General features: G+C 34.6%; 1 protein-coding gene across 4 annotated transcripts in view; it reads right to left on the bottom strand.

Annotated features, from left to right (window-relative positions):
- PCCA (propionyl-CoA carboxylase subunit alpha) overlaps positions 1–25,003 on the bottom strand; it is a 232,525-nt gene that overhangs the window by 85,857 nt on the left and 121,665 nt on the right. For all 4 annotated transcript variants that reach the window (XM_087967316.1, XM_087967315.1, XM_087967314.1 and 1 more), the window contains one exon: positions 12,876–12,978. In XM_087967316.1, coding sequence (XP_087823442.1) covers positions 12,876–12,978 — 103 coding nt within the window. The remainder of the gene's footprint in view (positions 1–12,875; positions 12,979–25,003) is intronic.

The raw sequence follows: 25,003 nt of genomic DNA, 5'->3' as shown, positions 1-25,003 counted from the left end.
GCTCCAAAACAGACTTGCCAGGCCCTTTCACTCCACTCTCCCACCCTGGACACTGCAGACACAACTGATCAAGTTACTAATGCAGGTTACTGAAAGAAAGGGAAATATTACATATAGTTTGCAACAGACAATTATAATATTCCATTTCTTCCATTTTTGCCTCCTTACCAAATGGTTTAGGGTACAAACATCAAAGTTCTACATGTAAAAAGTGAGTTTTATTGATCTGCTGTCTCAATCCAACATATTTATGTTACTTAAATACTAAAAAAACACATTACAAAACAATAAATATAATACAATAATAAAAAACCCAATATTATTGCTAAACTGTACAACAGTCCAAACAATGCAAACTCCATTCATTATTGTGATAAGTATCTATTCTATTTAAGCTTTGATAGTCACCAATCAACCTCCATGCATTATTTGGTTTGCAGGAAAAAAAAAAAAAAGAGGGATTTTCCCATCTTTGCAACCGCTCTAGATGATACTTAAAAGATGTTAAGAGTTATGAGAACAATTATCTCTCATTAAAGTTTGAAATATTTGTTAACAAAGAAAGTAAAACTACATTAATATGTCTTTTTACATTCACAAGGAAGATCAAATCAACCCCAGCATTGAAAAACAATTTTGCGTGGCACTCACCTAAACTAAGAAACTATTTTTCCCGCTACCTATTTCAGCCTCCAAATAAAAATGATACATTGACTTTAAACAATATCAACGGTCAAAGAATAATTAAGAAATCCTTCATCATAACTTTCACAGTTGGAGGCCTGTAAACGATCAAGAATAAATATGTTATATTTCTTAGCCACTGAAGACAATTTCTAAATACAAATCTTTGCAACTGAAAGTGGAGGAGGGGTTGTGGGGGGGGGGACTTCAGAAAGTGGGCCATTCATCTGAATCAAGTTCAGAGAATTTCCAAGACTGTGAAAAGAAATGTTATGCAAGCACATCAATGTATTCTGTGGGGGTAGACTTAACCAGCTACATGGAGACTACAAAGGAGCCCTCCCATGGCTCATGAATAAGTTGAGGAAATGATCAGAAAAAAAAATAGAGAGATGTTTAGACAGATGGCCCACTTAAAATGCCTGGGACAGGGCATAAGCAATTTTAATGAAACTTTAGATCTAGCGTAAAAATTGTGGTTTTCTTTTAAAGGGAAGGGCAAGGGGAATAAAGGCAAATACATTTTTAACAGTTCACATACCACCCATTTTACAGCAGAAAAGACAAAACAATTCCACCGTTATTTGTTTAAAAGTTCAAATCCAGAAACATCTTTTACAGTGTCTTTAGCTATACAGAATACATAATTTTTGATATAATGATGAAAAGAATTTTAAACAGAAGCTGATTGCCAAACAAGGGAAAAATGCTATCCTATTTAAATATTATCAGTGTTTTCACACAAAACAGTTTAAACACTGTAGAAAGATTAAAAGCAGAACTTTTTGTTTCTATTTTTCTAGCATTTTGCCTTTTCTACAAAACTGACTCTCATTTTCCTATTCTCTCATGCTCAAAGACAAAAAGAACATTACAAAATGCAGAAAGGCAAAAAGGAAGAAGCAATAATCAAATTGTGCTGTAGGGTTTATCTTTTTAAATATATATATATTTTCTTTAAAATATGCAATTTTATGAACATATTTTTTGTTGATATAGCAATTTTTTTACAACATTCTCAGGTCTCTAAAGTATCAAAATAGATTTAATTTTTAAGGCCAATGCTGCAAACTCACATATCATCTGTAAAAAGACTATCAAATTAGGATATCAAGCAAAAGTTTGAAGCTAGTTCAATAACAATGATTTGGCTTTGAAATCTGAACTGAAAACTATTATAGCACCTCACATGAATATTATATGAAGTATTCAGGACACATAAAACAAATGAAGAACTGTGGTGACCATCACTGTATATTTGCGAGCTCTAATTATGGCATTGATGAATATGAACTATTAACTTTGGTGAATAGAACACAGAATATAAAATAATAGAGTTGGAAGGGACCGTGGACATCAACTCACTACTCAAGTACCTTTCTCATTACAGAGAAGGGAACTGAAGATTCATTTTGAAATAACAGCTCTCTATACTGCAGGCAAATCTAATTTTTTAATGATTAAGGGCCTCCAGTCCCCTAATCATTCTTGTTGCTGTTCTCTGCACTCTTTGCAGAGTCACAACATCTTTTTTAAATTGTGGTAACCAGAACTTGATGTGGTATTCCCAGGGTGGTCTTACTAAGGCTTTGTAAAGTGGTACTAGAACTTCACGTGATTTGGATTCTATCCATCTATTAATGCAGCAACGGATGGCATTGGCTTTTTTGGCTGTGGCTGCTGCATTGTTGGCTCATATTTAAATAATTGTCCACAAGGACTCCAAGATCCCTCTCACAGTTACTGGCAGTAAGCCAGATTTCACCTAGTCTGTATCTATACAGATGATTTTTCTTGCCTAACCCTGCTTTTATCTACCCTGAATATCATTTTGTTAGATAGGGCCCAGTGTTCAAGTCCGTCAAGATCTTTTTGAGTCTTGAGCTTTTCATTTGGGATGTTGGCTGTTCCTGCCAACTTAGTGTCATCTGCAAATTTGATGAGTTCTCTTTCTGTTTCCTTGTCTAGATCAGACATACATACGTACATACATACATGCATACATACAAGCATTGCTTGCTATAAGATTTTCAACATTAGGTAGTTTCTCAATAGGTGAATGAAAACAAAGAGCAAAAGTAAATATAGTATTTGAACAATGCAGAAAATAATTCTAAAATATTTGTCAGCCATCTCAGTAAATCTGACAGAAAAAATGACAAGATGAACTAATTCTACTTTATTGTAAACCACTAACAGAATCTGGTAAGTTTGAAGGCACAAACTTTCCACCTCCACTTTTAACTGTTTGATCCATTAAGGTGGATCCTACTTAACTTTCTTTCTCTGACATTATGACACTCTTGTTTAATTGTTTCCTAGGTAGCATCTCTTTCCCTTTTTCCCCAGGGTCGTTCATACATTCTATTACATTTAGAAACAAACTAAAACCTCACTACATTTGTAGATATTACTCTGATAATCATTCAGTTCAGAATCATAGATGCGGCTAGACAACCCAGGCCCCTTTGGGTCGTCATTTCAGATCCCATGACTCATTTGCTAAGTTTTCTCTACTCCATTAGCCTTAATGTACCATGCTACCATGCCACATTTTCACAGAACGTTTAAAGTTAGAGTGGGTTCAGCTTTGCTCTCTCCCTCATAAGAATCAGCCATTTTTCAAAAGAAATCATTCAAAAAACAAATGCAAGGTGAGCTAAAAACTAATGGTGATAGAGAAGAAGGCGACATTGGCTGGAGAGTTTTACATTTTAGCTTTTTTATTTATCAGCTAATAACTGCCACGTTCAAGTTGAAATTGAAGCACGAGGTTGTAAGAACAATAGAAAGAGACCGTGAGGGTTTCTGTAATGATAACTATCGTCTGCTATCGAGTACATATTGTGGTTGAATGCCCGCATTCTAAAGATTGCCTGTACAGCTAAGTCTAGGTCATATGGAGACTCAACAATGATTTAATTCACAAAATGGAAGCTGCAATTAGATTCTTACAAACATTTTTAAATCACCTGCTAACTAGCTTCAAAGTCTTTTTCAGAGTTCACCTCCAGCAGTCTGCCACTCAGTCAGTCCTTCACCTGGTCTTCCAAAGAACTTGTGGGATTGACTTTACTTCTTGTCCAGATTGCAACCCATCCCAAAGTAATCTACTTCAAGATGTCCTTGAGGCCAGAATTACAACTGAGTATCTAAGAATTGGATTTTTATTCCTGTCAGAAGAGAAATTTATCTCATTTGGAGTTGTTTAATGAAAACATTAACAACAATGGAATAGTTTGAAGTCTATCAATTCAAAACAAGAAAGAGTTAGATTTGTTAGGGAACATTCTGAATTTGTTTATAAAGCTGTGTCACTGTGCCTACTTATGCCCCAGAGTTTTCTGTAATATATTTTATGGAAGTATTTATTATACAAATTATGTGCATTCCTCATAGACATGATGTACTGCTGCTAAGGACAAAGGGTAATTAAAGAAAACTTCTATAAAGCAAATATTGATGAAGGATGTGAGATAACATTAATATGAAATAAAAAGAAAGAGGAATATGTCACTCCTGCTTTTTTCAGAGAAAGCAAATATTCATCTACAGTTAGCAAATAGCCTATAAATGAGTAATTGCTGGAATCACAGGAATTTGGTATCTGTAAGTGTACATTATATTTTTCAGGCAGAGAGGGGTTAAATGTTTTTAAATGATTTTTCAACATGAGACTGATATGATTTGATTTATTCAAACTGATATAAATAATTCCCATTCAAAAGCTGATTTTAACTGCTTTTAAAATTGCTACCTTTTTTGTAACTTTGAGACCTATTCAGTTTTCATGATTGAACAAGAAGTATAAAAAGAAAGGCATAGCTGATAGTGGGGAAAAGATTAATTTGGGGGGAAGGTAATCAATAAAATAAAAGAAAGTGTCAAAAATGGATTAATACTGAGATACTAATGTTAAGGATGTTTTAAATAAACTTTCTATCTGTACCAACAATCTTAATGACGAGGAACTAGGTCATTTGCTGCAATCTACACTCTCTCTTTAAATGATTTTCTAAATATCAGTAGCTACACATTCATTAAAAAGGGATGGCCGGGTTGAAATGGCTTTGAAGATACACAACGACTGAACAACAGCAAAAAAAAAAAAAAGCTGGCTCCATCAGTACAAATATTTGTTAGCAACTCATCATTTTGTCAAACTGCTCTCCATCTCTCCACTCCTCTTGTGCTTCTTGGCACAATATACGTAATGTATCTTTTTCCAATATACGTAAGTGCTTGTTATTAACAAAATTCTAACCAAGCTGAAAAGCAGCATGAGTGCAAACCACATGTGCATCGTGTGAGCATGCCTAGGTACGGTATAAAAGAGGGAGAGAGAAAAATGCAAACAATCACTAATGAAATGAAAACAGATCCAAGAACTCACGTTTAATAAAGATGTGGGCCTGTCTTTGTGTCCAATTATGCAGAGCGCCCACACATACACAAACACATACATATACAGACTGGTATGATTTACAGCTTCCTGTAAGATTGTGTGGTTTAAAGCTGTAGTAATAATTAAAAAACAATAATTTGAATTTATGAAGCCTCCCAGTCATCTGATAACAGATTGGGATTGTCTGAGTTCAATCATTATTTCTTTGATTAATATGGTTGGCTGTGATGGACATAAGCTTCATTTAAAAGCCTTCTATCTTAAATATTACATTGTAAATCAATTCTTTTTCTGTAAGAATAGCTCTGTCATGAGGGTAAAGCTACCAGTAAATTAACTGCTACATATGTTAGGTTTTTTGGCTAAATTCTGTCACAAACCTTGCCAAACCACTTTTTGGCAGACATAATAACAAAGTAGCTTTCCCTCTAATTTAAACAAGGAACTAGAATAAAAGCTTATAAAATTAGCTCAATAAATTGTTTTTATAAGCTAACTGAAAAGACCAGAGGAAAAAAAATAACACTGGGGTGTGAGTAAACTGTAAAATATCAGTTATATTAAGTTATTAATATATTAATATCAGTTATTTTAAGTTACTTTCTAAAAGATGTAGCACAAAAACTTAAGAAAATAACAATATTGATTTTATTGTCTAATATCACAAAAAATCATTTTGTCTTTAGTGTTTTCATTTTATGTACCATCTAAGCATAATAAAAGATCTACTGTTTATATTTAAAGTTAGAGACAGAGAAATCAATGGACATTGCAACTTTTGTCTATGAGACCTAAAAACTGATTTAATGTTACTCTTACATGTATCCAAAGAGTTTCATAAATTCATGTAAGAAATGGAAAATAGGACGAGAGCAAATGTGAGGAAGAGAAAGAAGTCAATCATTTCATACCAGGATCACATAAATGTACTTTTCATAAATATAATAAATACAAAAATAAGTCTTTTTAACATTCATCCTTAATGTGGTGATGTCTAAACATTTTTATTTCCAATTATAAATGCTAGAAAGGTAAATGTGCATTACAGGCTATATGAATAATTAAATTGCGTAACATTACATTTCTGTCTAACTGTTGGGGAAGATCATTACTTATGTAGAGAAGATCTTCTTTATATTCTATTTACTTTTTCAGATTTCTACAATCATCTCTGACATTTTAAGAGAGTTTTGGAGGAGACATCACATTAGTTTTTCATGAGATTGATCTTAGATTATTTAAGAAGGTTAAACAAAAATGCAAGCACTTAATGCAACATTAAGCATGCAAAATATAAAGCTGATTGCCTAGAGGAAGCATGCTCTACTGTTACCCTAGTGACAAGTTAAAAAGACAAAAAGGAAACGGGTTAAAGCTGAATGGCTTTATGATATGAAATTAAAATGTTTCACACTGAACAATCCAAAATGAATTGGGAAAGGTTAGAGCAGAGGAGGGAGAAATCAATTCTCCAACAGCAGTGGTGAATAGAAAAGAAGTATGAATAGGATTTGCCAGTGGGGTGCAACAGCTGCCAAGTATCCTGCAGCCAAAGAACTACAATAATACCAGTGAACTGTGCAAGAGCTTTTGGAATCATCACAGGGAACAGAGGAGTTTCCTACCAATAATTATGCCATTTGGTCTTACCCATCTTTTGCAGTAGGAGAATCAAAGGGAAGATTCATCTTCGAATCAAAAATCCTGACTCACAAATATGTGTATGAGCATACATTCACTTTTCTATCAGGAATCAAAATACCACCAAACTAGTTTCATTAGCAGTAGAGTCCTTTGGGTGTCTTTGGGTGTCTCTAAAAATCACATGGGACCAACTGTTCTGACCGAGAGTTCATTACATATGGTTTGGATTCTTGACTAAACCAAATATCTCCAGAAAATCGTGGGAAGTGAACCCACTGATACTGGGTGTCTGAAATTAGGTATACATGCATAATGTGTATGCATGCATTATGTGATATGGTGTATATGCATTACAACAGATTTTACATGCAGACAACTCTGTGTTGTATAAATTTTACATGTATAGTTATAGCTACCAGAAAATGGCTCATTTAGGTAATAGATTATTCTGGGATAACTAGTTCTTCCATTAAGCACAATAATAAAAATAACCATTTTTATATTCAATAACTCAATATTGTCAGCAACTATCCCTGCCATATTTAGTGCCATAGTTCTATTATTAATTTCACATGTATCTGAGATAGATTATCAGGCAGAATTCTAGGTGCTTCTTGTAAACAAAATACTTGACACCTTGTTTATTCACAACTTTTAGCAAGTAACAGTAGAAGCTGTTCAAAATTAACCTCTTTGATTACAAAAAGCCAGAGACATGGAAAAGTAAGATAGGAACCATAGTTAAGTGTTTTTAAATAATTTTATTAAGCTTATAAAAATATAAAATACCAATGCAAATAGTGGGAAACTAGGGGAGGGAAAGGGGGACAGAAAGAAGCAAAGGGGAACAAAGAAAGAAAAGCATCACCTCCACTCTTTTTAGTACAGTCAAATAAAATAATATTATATCCAAAACATTTTACTTTTACTTATTTAATATGTACTAGCCATTTCTATAATGGCAAACTTATCTAATCAGCAAAACCCAAAGTCAAAGCTTTATTTTTTTCTATCTCAAGCACAAAATCCAGAAGTGGTTTCCAAGTAGAAACAAAGTTGGATGTATTTTCTTTGATTAGAGCACTTAATTTAGCCACCTCTTTTAGCAATAGCACATAGACTTATATACTGCTTCATAGTGCTGTAAAGCACTTTTTAAGCAGTTTACAGAATTGGCATATTGCTCCCAACAATCTGCATCCTCATTTTACCAACCTCGGAAGGATGGAAAGTTGAATCAACCATGAGCCAGTCAGGATCAAGCTTGAGGCAGAAGGCAGAGTCAGCCTATGATACTGCATTCTACACTACCACTGCTCTTCCTAGTTCCATCTGTTTTCCAGCCATTCAGCCATTGTGGGAATTAAACATGTTTGTGCCTAAAGCATTCTTGCTGCTATCAACATATATAACAGCAAGGTTCCCGATTTCTTTCAAGATTTTGGTTCATTAAGCCTGGTTTAATTTTTATATTCTTAAACATATTTAAGAATCTTGTGAATTAAAATATGAATCTTACCCCAGTATTTCTTTGCTTTATCACAAATCCACTGTAATTAGTGTTTTGAACAGGCATGAAAAATAATACATCCACACAGAAGGATGATCAATTATAGAAAATCTGAGCAGAAAGATACCAATGAAATCTATACAGGATTCTTTTTTCATGGGTTGATAAAATGAAGGTTACAATCCAGATCTTTATATATTACTAAACAGCAATGTAAATTTTAAAATAATTCAGCACTCCTAGTAATGTTGCTCAAATTCACCTGATAACTACACCAGACTTTTTTTTTTACATCATTGCCATTTCGAAAAATCAAGAGGCAGAGCTTCAAATCTCATCTTGATATAACAGCAGTTAGTGAATATGTAAGCTAATCCAGAAAATATTAATATATTGTTAAAGCCTACGCTGCAAAGGCATTCATATCAAGATACTGTAGGACAACATATGTGCTTGGTCTTATGTATCATTCATCTACTATAGTGAATAACTATATCTAAATGAACAGTATTTTGTATAAAACATTGTTTTAGAGAGGTTACAAGAATCCATTGCTTTACTCTTATAACATTTCCAGAAACTCAAGTGATACTTTTTCCTGAGTGTTTTCTCAGACACTTTGACATTATTTTTATTAATATTGTAGTAGACAACCATGGAGTTTCTCTATGCTATTAAAAAGATAACATGGTTTTAAAAACCCTTTCAATTCTTTTTGTCTTACTACATATAAACAAATTATCTTTCACTAAAAGTTTATTTTAAAGTACAAGTTTAGAATGTAACTAATCATTACTGATCTAAGGTTCTTATATTAGCTATTATGAATGCATACTCAAAGGTGAACCAAAAAAACTCACTTATCTCTCAAGTATATTGCTATCACCTCAAGTGATTTACAGGGCTCCTTCGCTACCTTACACCATCAAGTAACTGGTAGCCTGAGGTATTCCAGAGAACCACAGCAGGTTCCTTCTTGAAATAAAAAATGCTGCACAAATCACAATAGGATTTGTACTCCAAATAGCTTTACTTCTTTGAAATAACAATGTAAATGTAGCTGTCGCAAGTACAGCATGTACTTATATTTCTTTTCATTTATAATGTTTCTCAATTAAGCCCTGAAATTTTACAATCCTTACATTTTCCAACAATCTGTTGCCTCCATTTCATTATCCAAAAAAGGAAGGTCTGATTTGAATGAAACGTAATAGCCCAACAAAATGAAATAAAAATGGGGCCAGTCTACCTAGACAAGGTCTTCAAATGGCTGCTTCTGTTGTCATCTGATATCCCCCAATTGTGTTGATTTCAACTTCTATAATTTCCAGCCACTATAATCAAAATCAAGAGCATCCAGAGGACACCAAGTTGCAAGAAAGATATCCTATTACCTTCAATTTTAAACAAATAAGCTGTTGGGGGTTTTTTTAATGAATTTTTCACATTTTAAGTACAGAGGCAGCTTTTTCCATATGTGCCATTGTTGGTAAGACAGTGGATTTTTCCATGTTATGGGAGGCCAAAACTTACAGTGATAATAGGAAAATATTAGCAGTCAATACAAGCAACACATAGGAAGTGCAGTAGGTGTTTGGGTTTAGAAGTACAAACATTACACTGATAGACCCATGAGATGGCTCACCTGGAGTATTTATTCTCCTAATCTTCTATATAAATTAGATTTCCAGCCAAATATAGGAGATGAACACCTTAAATTTTTCACTTGAAACAATATTCTTATCATGACAATTGCAAGATTTTTGTTTCACTGCATAATATAAACTTGATCCTTACCAAAAAGTGGTACCCGCTTTATAATAAACCAGGGTATTAAGTAAATAGAGTAAAACCTATATTTTAAAGTATACAAAGCACTTAAACACATTCTGTTCGTAACTCCTTTGCATGAAAATCGCTAGTTCTATTATCTGAATATCATCTGTCAATTAGATTTCTATAATATCGAACATTTTGATAACTAGTTTGAAGAAATAACTCTGACACTGCCCTTAGGGAAAAATAATTGAATGAACAGTATGTTTTAAAATTCCAAGCTAAAAAGTGGAAAACGCAAACTCCTGGTAGGAATATATCTAGTTATTTGGGGGATGGGGTGGGGAGGTACGCTGTCAGATGTAACACATCTAATTTCATCACATCTCAATGGGGATCTGGGGATCCTTGTAAGCCACAAGCTAAACATGGGATAGACTAAAATGCGAACTTGCAGTACTTTAATAAGATAATGCGCCAAATCATGGGTGGTTATTGCTGCAGTCTATGTTGTCTTGGTCAGACCCATTTGGAGTTCCACTTCTGCAGACCACTGCTCAAAAACAGCAGAGAGAAACAAATTCAGAGGAAGCTCACCAAGATGAGGGATATGGAAATCAACCACACTACACAAACACAGTATGGCCACTTGCTGCCAGAATGATCATTTAGGAGGTGATCCACTGAATATAATACCACCCCCAAAAGATACTATCATGAGAGAACATCTGATGATCTTAGACAAACCTGAGTTTTCACATGTGCTAATAGTTCGTGCTACTTTTCCCTCACAAAAAGTTTCCTAACAGAGATGTTCTGTATCTTAGATCAGCAATAAGTAAGATGCAACCTTCCAAATATTGTACAGGTAATCCTCAACCTATGACCACAATTGAGCCCAAAATTTCTATTGTTAAGTGAGACATTTGTTAAGTGAGTTTTGCCCCATTTTATGATCTTTCTTGCCTCAGTTAAGTGAATCACTGCAGTTGATAAGTTAGAAATCTGGTTGTTAAGTGAATTGCCTTCCCCATTCAGAAGGTCCCAAATGAACCAGTTGCCAAGCATCTGAATTTTGGTCACATAAACATGGGATGCTGTAATGGTCGTTAACTGTGAAAAATGCCCATAAGTCACTTTTTTTCAGTGCCGTTCTAACTTTGAACGGTTATAAAACAAACTGTTGTAAGTTGAAGACTACCTGTGCTATTCTAATTTCCATAAATGCCTGGCTAATATGGCCAATTGTGAAGGTTCATGAGAATTTATTTGCCAGCAGGACATTCAATAGATGCATTTAAGACAACAATTAATATAGATTTGGAATATGAACTAGTACAATTAAATCCATGAAATTTTGAGAATGTAGGTGTCAAATGGTTGCATTTTTAAAAACAATGCTGAATCTATAACTTTACATTTTAGAGTCTTTATTCCTTTAAAAAGAACTAAGAAATCACTATGTTATTTCAATCAGAACATATTCGGCAAGCACAGAGGATGTAGAGAAGAAGAACAGAAGGGAACTTCCCATTGTGTGAGCAGATGTCTACTTAAAAAGGCTACCCTCTGTATAAAAAGTAGCTCAATGAAAACAATTTTAATGATCAAATATGATTTAAAGCACCCAAAAATGAAACGTCCAGCCATAACTAGCATACATATGCCTAAGCTATAAAAATAGGTTTACAGTGATAGTACTGAACCAAGAGACAGAACGTTCAAGCAACATATTGAGTATAAACTATTAATTTCATGCAGATTTCTATCACATAATTGTAATTTAAATACAGTATATTGAATGTATATTCCTAAATATATGCATGAAAGCAATGGAGAAGATATTTCTATTTATAGGAAAGTGTCAGATGACTGAATGCTTTTATTTATAAAATTTAAAATTAGTAACCTAACCTGTACTGCTTTGGCAATTTATATAAAAATCAGTATTTCTCCCAAAACTGAAACTCCAGTTTCATACTGGAGGTGGTTGACTAACTAAAACTTAATCCCACCTCCATACCTACACCGTGTATGTCCGGCTCCCTCCTTTCCCATCTGGTGTTAATGGTCTGTATTTATTAATGATTTTATCCATTGTGTTCTACGATTGTTATTTTAATGCTTTAAAATTTTTATGCTCATTTGATACGAGATAGGCAACAAATGTCATAAATGTCATACTTACTTACATACATACATACATACATACAATATCACAGCTTCCACATTTCTGAATTTCAGCATGTTGTTTGGAACAGAAGATTGCTACCTGAGCTGCACAGCATCTCTTTCTTTCTTTCTTTCTTCCTTCCTTCCTTCCTTCATTTCTTTCTTTCTTTCCTTCCTTCCTTCCTCTCTCTCTCTCTCTCTCTCTTTCTTTCTCTTTCTTTTTCTTCCTTCCTTCCCCTTCCTTTTTCTTTCTTCCTTCCTTCATTTCCACCCTCCCTTCCTTTTCTTTTTCTTTCTTTCTTTTACTTCCTTCCTTCCTTTCTTTTATACTTAGTATACTGTGATTCACCTGGTCACAATCCAAAAATCAGATAGCAAACAGAATAAAAATAAATTCATTTTATTTCAAATGATATTAAATAATTAGTTAATAAGAAATTTATTAATTTTCTCCCTCTCCTGAATTTCTAAAGAGTTCTGCCCAAAAATCTGAGGCAATCTGAAGCTTTAGATTCATCTACAATCAATGATGACTTATTGTCCAGATGACCTTTAATATGTAATATGCAAAAGAACCTAGATTCATATCCAAAATGTTTAAAGGGAACAAATAATAATTTTGTCAGTTCTCAACAGCTCTCTATGACACCATTAACTAACAAAATGTTCTAGAATCAAACTTACCTTGGAGCTCCCAGAAATCTCTGTGATCTAAGTTGTTCAGCCATATACAGCGACACTGCTATTACTAGTAGCTCTATTTTTTCAGAGTCTTCCAATCTGTGCCCTAGATTTCAAAACCAAATTTCAAATGTATTATATGTATCACCACCTTATTTATGTTCTATAATTCATTTTAGTTAGAACAGGGATTACTATGTGTTTGTGGTCGATGGGCACATAGGAAATTTTAAAGCACGTCACAACGTTTATCATAACTTCTTGCCAGAAGATTGTTCTTCATACAATTTTTTTATTACTTGTGAAATTATTTTTCAGTATGTATATGTTACCATCAATGTGTGAAATTAGATATTTTATAGAATGCCAAAACTGGGGCATCAAAGTATGGAAGAGTTAATATTTCACACATTTCCTCGGTATTCTATGCAATGCCAAAAGGCAAACCAGCAAAGTATAAAATACTCCCACTAAAATGCCATTCTAACCTTCCTTGTTGCAACAAGTGGGTTAATACTGGTCTTTTTCTCTTGTTTTTTCCATTAAGAAAGTTTTGTACTTTATTTTGCATTTTTTCTTTCATTTTCATATATATCTTTTAAATAAAAGGTTACAGTTAGGGTAATCCTGACCCTTTTCATGACGCTCTTCTCATGCCTAAATAGTTCTTGTCATTCTGCATAATGCCTAGGCATTATATATAATAACTATATTATATATAATGCATAGGGAAAGTATATAGCACATGAAAATAACACAGACATTTCATACTTTGCCTAAAAATGTCATACATTCTATAGATTTCCTAGGCATTTTATACAACGGCAGCTTTTCACACATCTTGCCAGTAACATATATACCACCTAGTATACAAAAATCTCTCAATGTTTTCCCCTATAAAGGTTAAAACCAAAAAACTAGATGGGACAGTTAGTATCTTAAGAAATAAAACAAATTTCATAGGCTGGAATATCAGCTGAAAATAACAAAATAAAATTTAATGGAGTCATATACGGTTCTTCACTCGGGGAAGAAAAGATCAAATTATTTATAAAATGGGGGATTTATCATATGAAAATAGAACCAGAAATAGATCTTAGAACAGCAGTTGATTGAAAATGGAACAGAGGTTAGCAATAGAAGGTACATACAATTTTAGGCTACATCAAGTAATTTAATTTCCAAGTCACTGGGAAAAAATATTCCATTCTTTTCTGCTTTGATCAGATCCCACTTAAAATATTCTCTGAGCACCACAATTTATTTATTTTTTTAAATAAATTTTATTGATTTTACAATTAAAACAAACCAACAACACATACATAAATGAAAGAGACAAAAAGAAGAAAGGGAGAAGAAAATAGAAAGAAAAAAATAGAAAACAATTAAAAACATTCTCATCAACAGTTTGTAAGACCTCTTTTTTATCCTTATTTTATGCCATATACACACACCTAATCCTTACATGTATCTGTGTATCACTACTATGGATTTATCCTATCCTCTTTTGCCTTTTAGTGTGAAGTCTATCTTTGGTCTATCCATTTGTACCAGCAGTTCCAGCTGTTGTAGTATATTGAAGTGTCTTTATTTTTTAATGCCAAAGTTAATTTGTCCATTTCTGCACAACTTGAAATTTTTTGAATGATCATCTCTTCTGATGGAACATGAGGCTGCTTCCAACATTGTGCAAAAGCCAATCTGGCCGCTGTCAAAATGTGTATTATTATATATTTCACTTTTTTTGATATTTGTTTATCAAAGATCCCTAACAGAAAGGACTCTGGTTTGAATTCGATCTGTTCTCTTGTCATTTCTTCCAGCCAATTTCTAATTTTCTGCCAATATTTTTGAGTTTCTGTACAGGACCACCACATATGGAAAAAAGTTCCCTCTTTCTTTTTGCATTTCCAGCAATTCGGACTCATATTGGGGTGCATCTTCGCTAATCTCGAAGGAGGAAGGTGCCATCTATAAAACATTTTATAGGCATTTTCTTTGTATGCTACCGATTTTGTAATTTTATTATTTCTACCCCAGACCTTTTCCCATTCTGTTATGGTGATGCTACGTCCTATATTCCTACTCCAGGCTATCATGTTCCCTTTTACAATTTCTTCTTCTAATTCTACTTCTAATAAATAATTATAAAATTTTGTTATATTTTTTTTGCCTGATCCTAATAAAATTTTATCTAATTGCTGGAGTTTATTGTTAATTCCAAATTCTTTCTTGTCCTGTTTATATCTACTTTGAATTTGAAGATATGCCCACTGATCAATTTTTTTAGTCCCCACTCTTGAAGTTCTTGCCACAATTTCAAATTTCCTTGTGTATCCAATAGATCTTTATATTTAATCATTTTAGTGATATCCAGATTATTTGGGTGAATTATCGCCTCCATTGTTGAAATCCAAATTGGTATTTTTAAATAGTATTTTTTCCGTATTTTCTTCCAATTAGTTAATAATGAGTCTCTGATTAGGTGTCTGTGAAAATGTTTCTGGCTAGTTTTTTCTACATCCCATAAAAAAGCATGCCATCCCCTTTGCAAGTCATGGCCTTCTAAGAATAATATTCTCTTATTGGTTAAATTCACCCATTCCTTCAACCATACTAAAGAGGCTGCACTATAATACAACTCCCAATTTGGAAGTGCCAGCCCTCCCCTACTCTTCATATCCTGCATTGCCTTTCTGTTTTTCTGTTAAACTTTTAGTCATTAATTTTGTTTTCTTCCTATTAATTTTAAGTCCTGCTACTGCTCCAAATTGTTCTAATTCATTCATCATTTTTTGTCCTCTTTCTATTGGTTCCTCAATTTAAAAAAATCATATCATCCGCAAACGCTTGCAACTTATATTCTTCTTTCTTAACCTTTAATCCTTTTATGTCTGGGTTCTGTCTAATTCACATTAGTAATGCTTCTAATGATAATATGAAGAGCAGGAGTGAGAGTGGGCAGCCCTGTCTGACTCCTTTTTTCCATTTTTATTGGGCGGGTATATTCCCCATTTATTATATTCGCCTGTTGTGTATCATAAATGGTTGTTATAATATTTTCAAATTTGGTGCCTAAATTCATATTATAATTTTTTTTGATTAAAAATTGCCAATTTAAATTATCGAAAGCCTTCTCTGCATCTAAAAACATAAGTGCAATTTGTTTTTCGGGGTGAGCTTCATAAAATTCTAAGACATCTGGTACTATTCTTAAGTTGTTCCTGATTTGTCTGGTCAGGAGAAATCCATTTTGATCTTCATATATATGCTCATTTAACATTCTTTTTAGTCTACTTGCTATAATAGAAGTGAATATTTTGTAATCAGTATTTAACAGTGAAATCAGCCTATAATTATGTATATATCGGGGATCCGAATCCTCCTTCGGGATCAGCGAAATCAATGCCCCCCTCCATGAGTCTGGCATCCTGGCTGCCAATAAGACGTCCTTAAAAACTTCCACCATAAGAGGTCCTATTTGTTCTGCTATTGCCTTGTACAGCTCCCCTGGAATCCCATCTGGTCCCGGGGATTTATTGTTTTTCTGGTTCTCTATTGCTGATTTCAATTCAAACCAAGTAATGTCTTTGTTTAATAATTTTTCCATTTCTTCCCCAATTGCTTTATCCTTCACTTCATCTAAATAGTTTCTTATTCTATCTTCGTTAACTTCTTCCTTTTTATATAACTCTTCAAAATATTTATGGGCAATTTCTTTTTTCTGTTCTATCTCCTGTTGTATACCCCCCTTTCCATCTATTAGCTGGTATATCAATCTCTTTTCTTTCCTTTTTTTTAGTCTATATGATAGCCATCTCCCTGGCTTATTAGCATGCTCAAAATAAGTTTGTCTAGTTGTATTCAAATTTATAATCATTCTCTCTTGTTCAATTAAATTCAGTTTATGTTTAATTATTATTATCTGATTTTGCAATTTTGAATCCTTTGGGGTACTCTGTAATTGAGTTTCTAATTCCTTAATTTTTTGTTGTAATTTGTTTTGCTGGGCGTATTTTTCCTTATTCCTCTTGGCGTTATAAGAGATTGTTATACCTCTTATTACTGCCTTCACTGTATCCCAAATGTTTTGTTTCGTAGTTGCTCCATTATCATTTTCCTTTAAGAAATAATTTAATTCCTCCTTGAGTTTGTTGGTGTGTTCTTTTTCTCTTATTAACTGAGTATTTAACGTCCATCTTTTCTTGGGTTTTTCCCTACCCTTCCATATTATCTGAATTGGATTGTGATCTGCCCATTCATTAGGTAAAATTTCAATCCCTTTTATCTCATTTGCTATTTCCCCATTTATCCATGCCATATCAATTCGTGTCCATATTTGATGAGGATTTGAATAGAATGTAAATTGTTTTTTCTCAGGATGTGATCTTCTCCATATATCAATCAAATTTAACTCCTTCATCATTTCTATACATATCTTGGGAAGCTCTCTTTTCCCCCCTTTGTTCTTCCCCCCATTACTGTGGTCTTTTTGATAATCAGCAATAGAATTAAAGTCTCCTATGATACAAATATTTCTTTTTTCCAATCCTACTATTTTTCCATAAAGATGCTTTAAAAACTCTTTTTGATCTCCGTTCGGGGCGTAGATTACCACTAAGAGAATTGGGATGACATTAATCCAGATCTGCAAAACCAGAGTTCTTCCCTCAGAATCCGACCATATTAAATCTGCTTTCAAATCCTCTTTAACATATACTGCAATCTCTTTCTTTTTCCCCATGTCTGCTGGTGCGGTAAATAGCTTCCCTAATTTCGGACATTCTAGGTAGTTTTCATCTGTTTTCTTTATATGAGTTTCTTTTAGGCATATTATATCAGCATTTTGTTTGATTAGTTTAGCTATTATCCTTTTCCTTTTTATCGTCGAGTTTAAACCATTTATATTAATTGATAGTAGTTTCTTTTCTTCTTCTGTTTAATTAATTCTGTTTCGCTCTTTGTCTTGTAATGGCTCCGGTCTCTCCTTGTGCCTGAAGATGTGTCCTACTTTCTTCTCTCTCCTGATGTAGATGAGTATTTCCTTGATTTCCTAAAGTTCCATCTCTGTTCTTATGATAGCCTTGATCTTCCTGGGAGTTTGTTTCCAGTTCCTCCTTACTGCTCTGGTCTTCCGGACCTACCAATCACTCATAAAATTCCTGGGCCTTTTCCATGGAGTCTATTTTAATTTTCCTTTCGTTCCAAAAAACTAACACCCCTCTGGGATTAGCCATTTAAATACGATTCTTTTCTGATTTAGGTAAGCTGCTAAGAACTTGTAGTCTCGTCTTTGTTCTCTTACTCTTCTTGGTATTTGTTTGAGAATCAAGACTTCTTTACCTTTAAACGTGATTGTTTCATCTCTTGACATCCTATATATCAGGGGTCCCCAACCACCGGGCCGCGGACCGGTACCGGGCCGTGGAGCACTCTCTACCGGGCCGCAAAGAATTTTTTTTAAAAAAATGGCGGCTTTCTTCACCTTCGGTGAATGCTGCTGGGATCAGGGATCAAGGACACAAATGAAAGAAGGGGAGGGAGGAAGCAACCGAAGCCTGTCCTTCTCTCTGGGTCAGCTCTCTCAGTCTCTCTCTCGCTCCTCCACCAGCACAGGAAGAAACTGCTTCAAAGAAGCGGGGGCTTTTCCTGTCGCCGAAGCGCCCATTTCTCCCCCACCCCCACCCCGTCCGCCCGCCCGCCCGCGCGCCCGCCCGCCCGCCCGCCCGCGCGGGATTCAACCCAGTGCTCCGTTCTGCCTGCCTGCCTGCCTTCGTTAATGGTTGAATCGGAACAGCTTCAGCTGAGTAAAAGAGCGAATAGTTATTATTCTCAGCCGAAGCTGCTCCCAAACAACCAGAAACTAAGGCAGGCAGGCAGGCAGGCAGAACGGGACACTGTGGATTGAAGTGGGCGGGCGGGGTGGGGTGGGGGTGAAACGGGCGTTTCGGAATAGCTGCGGCGACAGGAAAAGCCCCCCTCCTTCTCTCTCTCCCCCCGTCCTTGCAAAAATTTTCTGCTTGAAACCGGTCCCTGGTACAAAAAAGGTTGGGGACCACTGCTATATATGATATCCCGGACACTCCTTCTCGCAAATCGTATATGGACTTCTCTTGGGCATTTGTGGCGTCTCGCATAATTAGTGCTAATCCTGTAAACTTCATCAAAATCCCTTAAGATGTCATCTTTATCCTTTTCCAATAGTCCAGCCAGTATTCCCACCATTAGTTGTTCCAGGCCTTCTTCTTTGGATTCCACTACATTTTGGAATCTCAAGTATGTAGCAGCCTTGTCCATCTCTAGGTAGACCAGTGAGTCCTCCATTTCTTTACTCACATTCTTTAATTCTTCATCTACCCTTTCTAATTTCCTTGAAGTTCATTCAGTCCTTTTCTCTACCTCTTTTATTGTTGCTTCATTTTTCTCCAAGGCCTGCTGTAATAATCCAACTTTGTCCTCTACTTCCGGTGGCAAGGCAAGGACGAACAGAGGTGCAGAAGCCCATCTGTGGTTTAACTGAATCTCTTTTTGCGGTTGGCGTGATCCTTTGAGGGTGCACGAGTCCCGGAGAGATTCATGCCGGCGTGGGGGAGACTCGGGTTGCAGTGTGGGGAAGGCAACCCCCCTGCAGCAAAGAGGAGCCTTCCAGAGCCCAACGAGCAAGAAACAGCCTCCTATCAATGGCGGCTCCGAAGTCCGGACTGCCACCAATGTAAAGAAGCTAGTGAGTGACAGTTTGTGAGGTCATTGGGGAAGAGTGTGGCAGAGAAAATTAGCGGCGGAGAGGAGGATTGGAATGCCATAGACTTTTATAAGGCTGTTACAAGTGTCTGTCCGGAGCCCTAAAAGAAAGCGGCCAAAAAGCGGATGTGAGGCAAGTGAAAGTGAAAGGGCTTGGCAGACAGAAGAGAGAGAGAGGACAATAACAAGTAAAAAGGGAAGTTTACGAGTTTGGGAGACTAGCGGCTGGAAGGTGCCTGGAAGTTGTGGAGGATTTGGACTATCTCATTTGATTTTTATTCTGAAAGACTTCATTAAAGCGGAGACGGGAAGAAGATCGGAGCTGATGGAACAGAGACAGTGTGGCGCCACAGGCGATATTTAGAAACCCTGAAGCCATCGTAACAATATAACTGATATAAACCACTTAACAGCCCTTTAGGGAGCATACTGATCTAATTGAGGAGGTGGTTCCATCTGAAGAAAATCAGGAAAATGGAACTTAGTAACGCTAAGACAAAAAGTAAAAGTGGAAGCTTCCGAATGTGTGGAGATACCGTGTAATTGCAGTCACTACTCAGCATTTTTTACCTCCCCACTTCCTGTGCGTTTGGAGTGAAAGCTCTCAAACTTAGAGACGGAAAGCTAAAAACTTACTTCAAAATTCCTTTTTCCCCTTTTTTTACTCCCTTTTTACTGTATACATTTGCTCAATTTTTTTTCTTCTTTTTCCCTCATCATCTGGCGCTATGATGAACTATCTCTCCTTCTTTACTCTCTCTTTATAATGATTATAAATATGCATACTGGGGAAAGGAAAGCTGATTGTTGTAACCGATTGTTAAATAATTGAATTAATTGATTTAATTGATTTATTAATAATAGTGATAGTTATACTTTGATTAGATATATAGGGAAAATAGAAAGAACATTAAGTATTATTTAATTAATAAGTATAGGATTTTATGTATTAATATTATAATTTATTGTGTGATCACAATTAATCCACTTCGGAATGAATGTAATACTGTTTGTGTTTAAGAATATTTAAAATAAGGTTAGATAAATACACATATTTATTTATAATATTTAAATATTGTTGGATTTGGATATAATATTTATATATATATATATATTATTACATGAAGTTATGTATAGAGGCTGAGCATAGACCTTACAAAATTATATATGTGATTTAGAATTTGGATTTAAAATAATACAGTGATAATATTTTTATATATAAATACTTATACTCCAGTAACCAGTTAAGAGCACAGCTATCCAGCAAATAGATTGATTAAGTAATTAGATACTGGTCAATCCTAATACAGAGATTCTATCACTGAATGTTAATTTGGGATAATATAATTAATATACTACAACAACAGAAACAAATCTTAAAAGAAATGACTTCCACTACTACAGCTCTGAAAACTGGAAGAAAGGTCACCCCGATGTTAACAACTACGTCGGCAACAGCTTCGCCCATGGTACAAAAAACCATAGAAGAAACACTTCCGGTTGCAAGGCTTCGGCGGCGGCAGGAATCCGCTTCTCTGCGGGTCCCTGCTGCGCTCGCCGCTGAGGTACCCCCGATCCAACTGGATTTGGGGGTTGTCGCTGCCCCGAAGAGGCAGCGGAAGGCAGAGGAGATCCGGGCAGGAATCTGGGGATATCGCACCCCCCTTCCCCAGCCGGCTAGACTCCTTTTTCCTGAGGCGGTGGAGCGGCTGTCAGAAATGGCAGCCATAAAGAAATCTTCAACCGGATAAGACTGTGCAGGAGGAAGTTTTTTAGAAGGAGAAGTTTTCTTGGCTGAACCGGGACATTCAGTTACTTTTAAAACACCCTGGAAACCTGACTTTTGGATTGATACATTCGTTTCCAAAAGAAGTTTGCTACAGCGGCGAAAGTGCTGAAGGAAAGTTCACCCCCCTTCCTTACGGAGAAAGCAAATGAGCACAGAAAAACCTGCTGCTTTGAGGTAAAAACAAGCTCTTTGTTATAAGTGGGAAGGAGAGGACTAAAAAAGAAATCTTTAAAAATTGAGTGGAGGAGACGCTTTGAAGATTATAAGACCAACAATTAATTGCAATACGGCTTTAAAACATATTTGGGATTTTGCCCCAGGAGGAAAAGCTGCAAAGAGAAGAAGAGGAAATAATCTCTGGCTGTTTGGATTGTTTGATAACTTTGACATTTGCAAATTACTTTAAGACTAAAAATATCTGGGTTGTTCTTAAAAATTTACAATGGCACCATCTGTGGATCAACTAAAAATGGAATATGAAAAATTAAGAGAACAAAATGGCAAGAATTCATTGGGAGCTGTCTTCCACTTTTTAGAAATGGCGGTTTCTACGTACCAGCAAATACTTGACGAAGAAGGAGAAGAAGAAGAAGAAAAGGAAGCCATTTTTAATGGACAAAAAAGTTTGATTAAGAAAGAAAATAGGAAGAGAGGAAGGAAAAATGAGAATTTAAGATTCAATAAAACAACCAAGAAAAAGAAAAATAAGGTGAAAAAAAGGTACAATGTTAGAAAGCAATTGAAAAGAGGAATACAACAGAGAGGGGAAGCTAAAAAGGTGGAGGTTAGAAGAGGGGGGAGCAAAAGGATCAGACTGGAGAAGAAAGGGAGGGAAAAAGGGGGGGAAAGCCACGGTCTGAAACAAGATATCTTTTTTATAGATAAAGGATAAAGAATAGTGTATAATTTAAGAAAGATTCTGCAAGAGTACATAAGATAGTATTGTAGTATTTGCATTTGAAATAGTCTATTGGAATACTATAAGATTTAACAAAATATTAAAATATTAAAATGTTTTATAATGATAGATTTAAATATTTAATAAAATATTAAAGAGAATGTGTAAAATGATTAATGCTTAGTTATACTATTAAATAGAACTAGAATTAGAATGGAAATTATATACTTAACTATATTATAAGTTTATTATTCTTTTTTTTTCCAAAATGCAACATGTAGAATGTACTAAGCAAAATCAGGATAGAAATTATGTATTATTTTAAGTGTTACTTTAGGGAAAGGCGTCACACCTTAAAAGTGATTACAGGGGAAATTCTTTGCTAAAGAGAAGAGATAAATAGATGATTGGAAAAGAACGGACAAAAGATACAAACATAATGATTTTGAAATAAGATGAAATAAACAAAATATAATTAAGAGAGGGAAAAGAAGGGAGAAGTTATATAGAAAATATAGAATGGTTAATAAGATATGAATGGTATATAAGGTGAGCATGAACTTGATTTAGGTCTGTAAAAAAAGATGTAACCCGGGGCTAAGCCATTTTTCAAAAGAAGTTTTATGTTTTGTGCTTTGGTTAGCTATGTTTTGATTGTGAATTAATAAAACCTTGGAGGAATAAAACTAAAGGGACAGAAATTTGGAAAAGACATGTATAAATAACAATTAAGAAGGTTTTATCTTTTTATGTTTTGTTTTATGTTCTGTATTTTGTGTGTTTATGCTTGATGGAGAATTAATAAAACCTTGATAGAAAGAAATATAATTGAATAAAAGTGAAGGGAGAAACAATGAGAAATTTGGAAAAGATATATATGTGTTTAAATGGAAATGTGATAATGTGGAACTATGCTTTAAAAAATAATGCTTTATTTGCCTTGTTAAAACTTATAAGTAATTTTTGAGAAAGGAGGTTTTATACTTTGATGTCTTATGTTTTGTTTGTTTTTAAAATCAATAAAAATTTGTTTAAAAAAAAAAAAACCATAGAAGAAACATTACCAGTGGAGAAACAAGCAAACATCTCGAATGCCAACTTCAAATCAATTTTGCTGACTTTACAGGAATCAATGATGAAGCTGCAAGAAACAACGATGAAAAACCATAACGAGACGAGAGCAGATATCAATGAACTAAAAGAGATGGGGAAATTAAAAGCAGAAATGAAAGCGAGCACCACAATTTAAAGAGTTAGGATTAGGTTCAAGAAGAATTCAAAGAAATTAAAACAGGTTCAAAAATGGGCACTCAAATAAAGGAACTGAGTATGTTTAAATTGAGGACAGGTAACTGAGAAGTTAGGGTTAGGGTATGGGTTAAGGCATATGGAAGACTATCACATAGAAATAAAGCCAACACAAATGTCTTTTCCTTCCAAAGTAGAGATCATGAACTAATAAATTTATAAGTAGAGAGGAGGAAGAGTGGGAATAACTTCCTAACAGTAAGAGTAATTAACCAGAGAGGCCAAGGGCTCTATTCTGTTGGTTTCATTTTATTTATTTCTTTGTTTTTTGATTTTGCTTTTAGCAGTATGTGTTTCTATTTTTATTTCCTGACTCAGAGTGATATTTCTGATATTAATCCTGAAACAATGTGCCACAATTAAGTTCTATGCAGGTGTATATAAAATAAGGCATGTGGTAACTAATCTGTCAAGCCTGGTCAGCTGGATATGGTTTATTCCCACTATTCTGTATAAAACTTTTTTTTTCTATTCGTCTTGTATTCCTGCTGGTTTGTCAGGTGTTTAAATTCTTTGCAGCTGGTTTTTACTGGTTTTATTTAGTGGCATCTATTCATTTCTTATATTTTTACAATCTTAGTCTTAATAATTTTTTAATTACTTTCTTTTAAGCCAAAATTTTCTTGAACGTAATTTTTATTTATTTTAATACTACCAGCCCATCCTTTTGATCTATGATTAAATGGGCTTCCTGTTTTTCTCTGTATGGGTTAATGGTGAGGAGGGAGGGAGGGGGAGGAGGAACATACAAAAAGTTATCTTGATTATGCATACATGCTTTGTCACTCATGGGCTTTGACCTGATGTGCATATATGTTCCAAGTCATAAATAAAATCCAAGACTCTGTTGTGCAGCATAATCTCTGTGAAAAGACATTTTTCAAAAGGTATTGCTCAACTAATACATGAGAGTTTTATAAATTAATCCCAGTAACCTATATCCATATTCATTATAGAGGAATTATTTTATTATTTTATTTTATTAAATTTATATGCTGCCCATCTCACTATCCATAGATACTAAGAATGACAAGGGAATATGATGTTGCTTTTATGCTACCATTTGATCATACTAGTCCCATTCAGATCTTCATTTCCTATAATAGTAATATATCCAACCTAGGTGTCAATGGCTGGCCATTGTAATGTCAAAACAATGGCACCTGTGTCACAATATATTTGGGCAAATGAGATGATGAGAAGACTCATTTACTTCCCCCTTCGCTTCCCTGTAGAGAGTTGCCTATCAGCTCTGGTACAAATAGTTTATCTATCTTCTTGGTAGCTTTCAAGTAATGTTAAATATTTTGTTGAAATTTTTAAAATTATGATTAGTTTTGACACATTCTGACAATGCTTATTACAAACCAGGGCATTTTACAAATATTACAAATC

The sequence above is a fragment of the Notechis scutatus genome, chromosome 5 (assembly GCF_049901735.1).
Source record: "Notechis scutatus isolate UNSWTSFEM ecotype Mainland chromosome 5, rNotScu1.2, whole genome shotgun sequence".
In the NCBI taxonomy this organism is placed as follows: domain Eukaryota; kingdom Metazoa; phylum Chordata; class Lepidosauria; order Squamata; family Elapidae; genus Notechis; species Notechis scutatus.
This window is presented reverse-complemented; position numbering and strand designations above follow the sequence as displayed.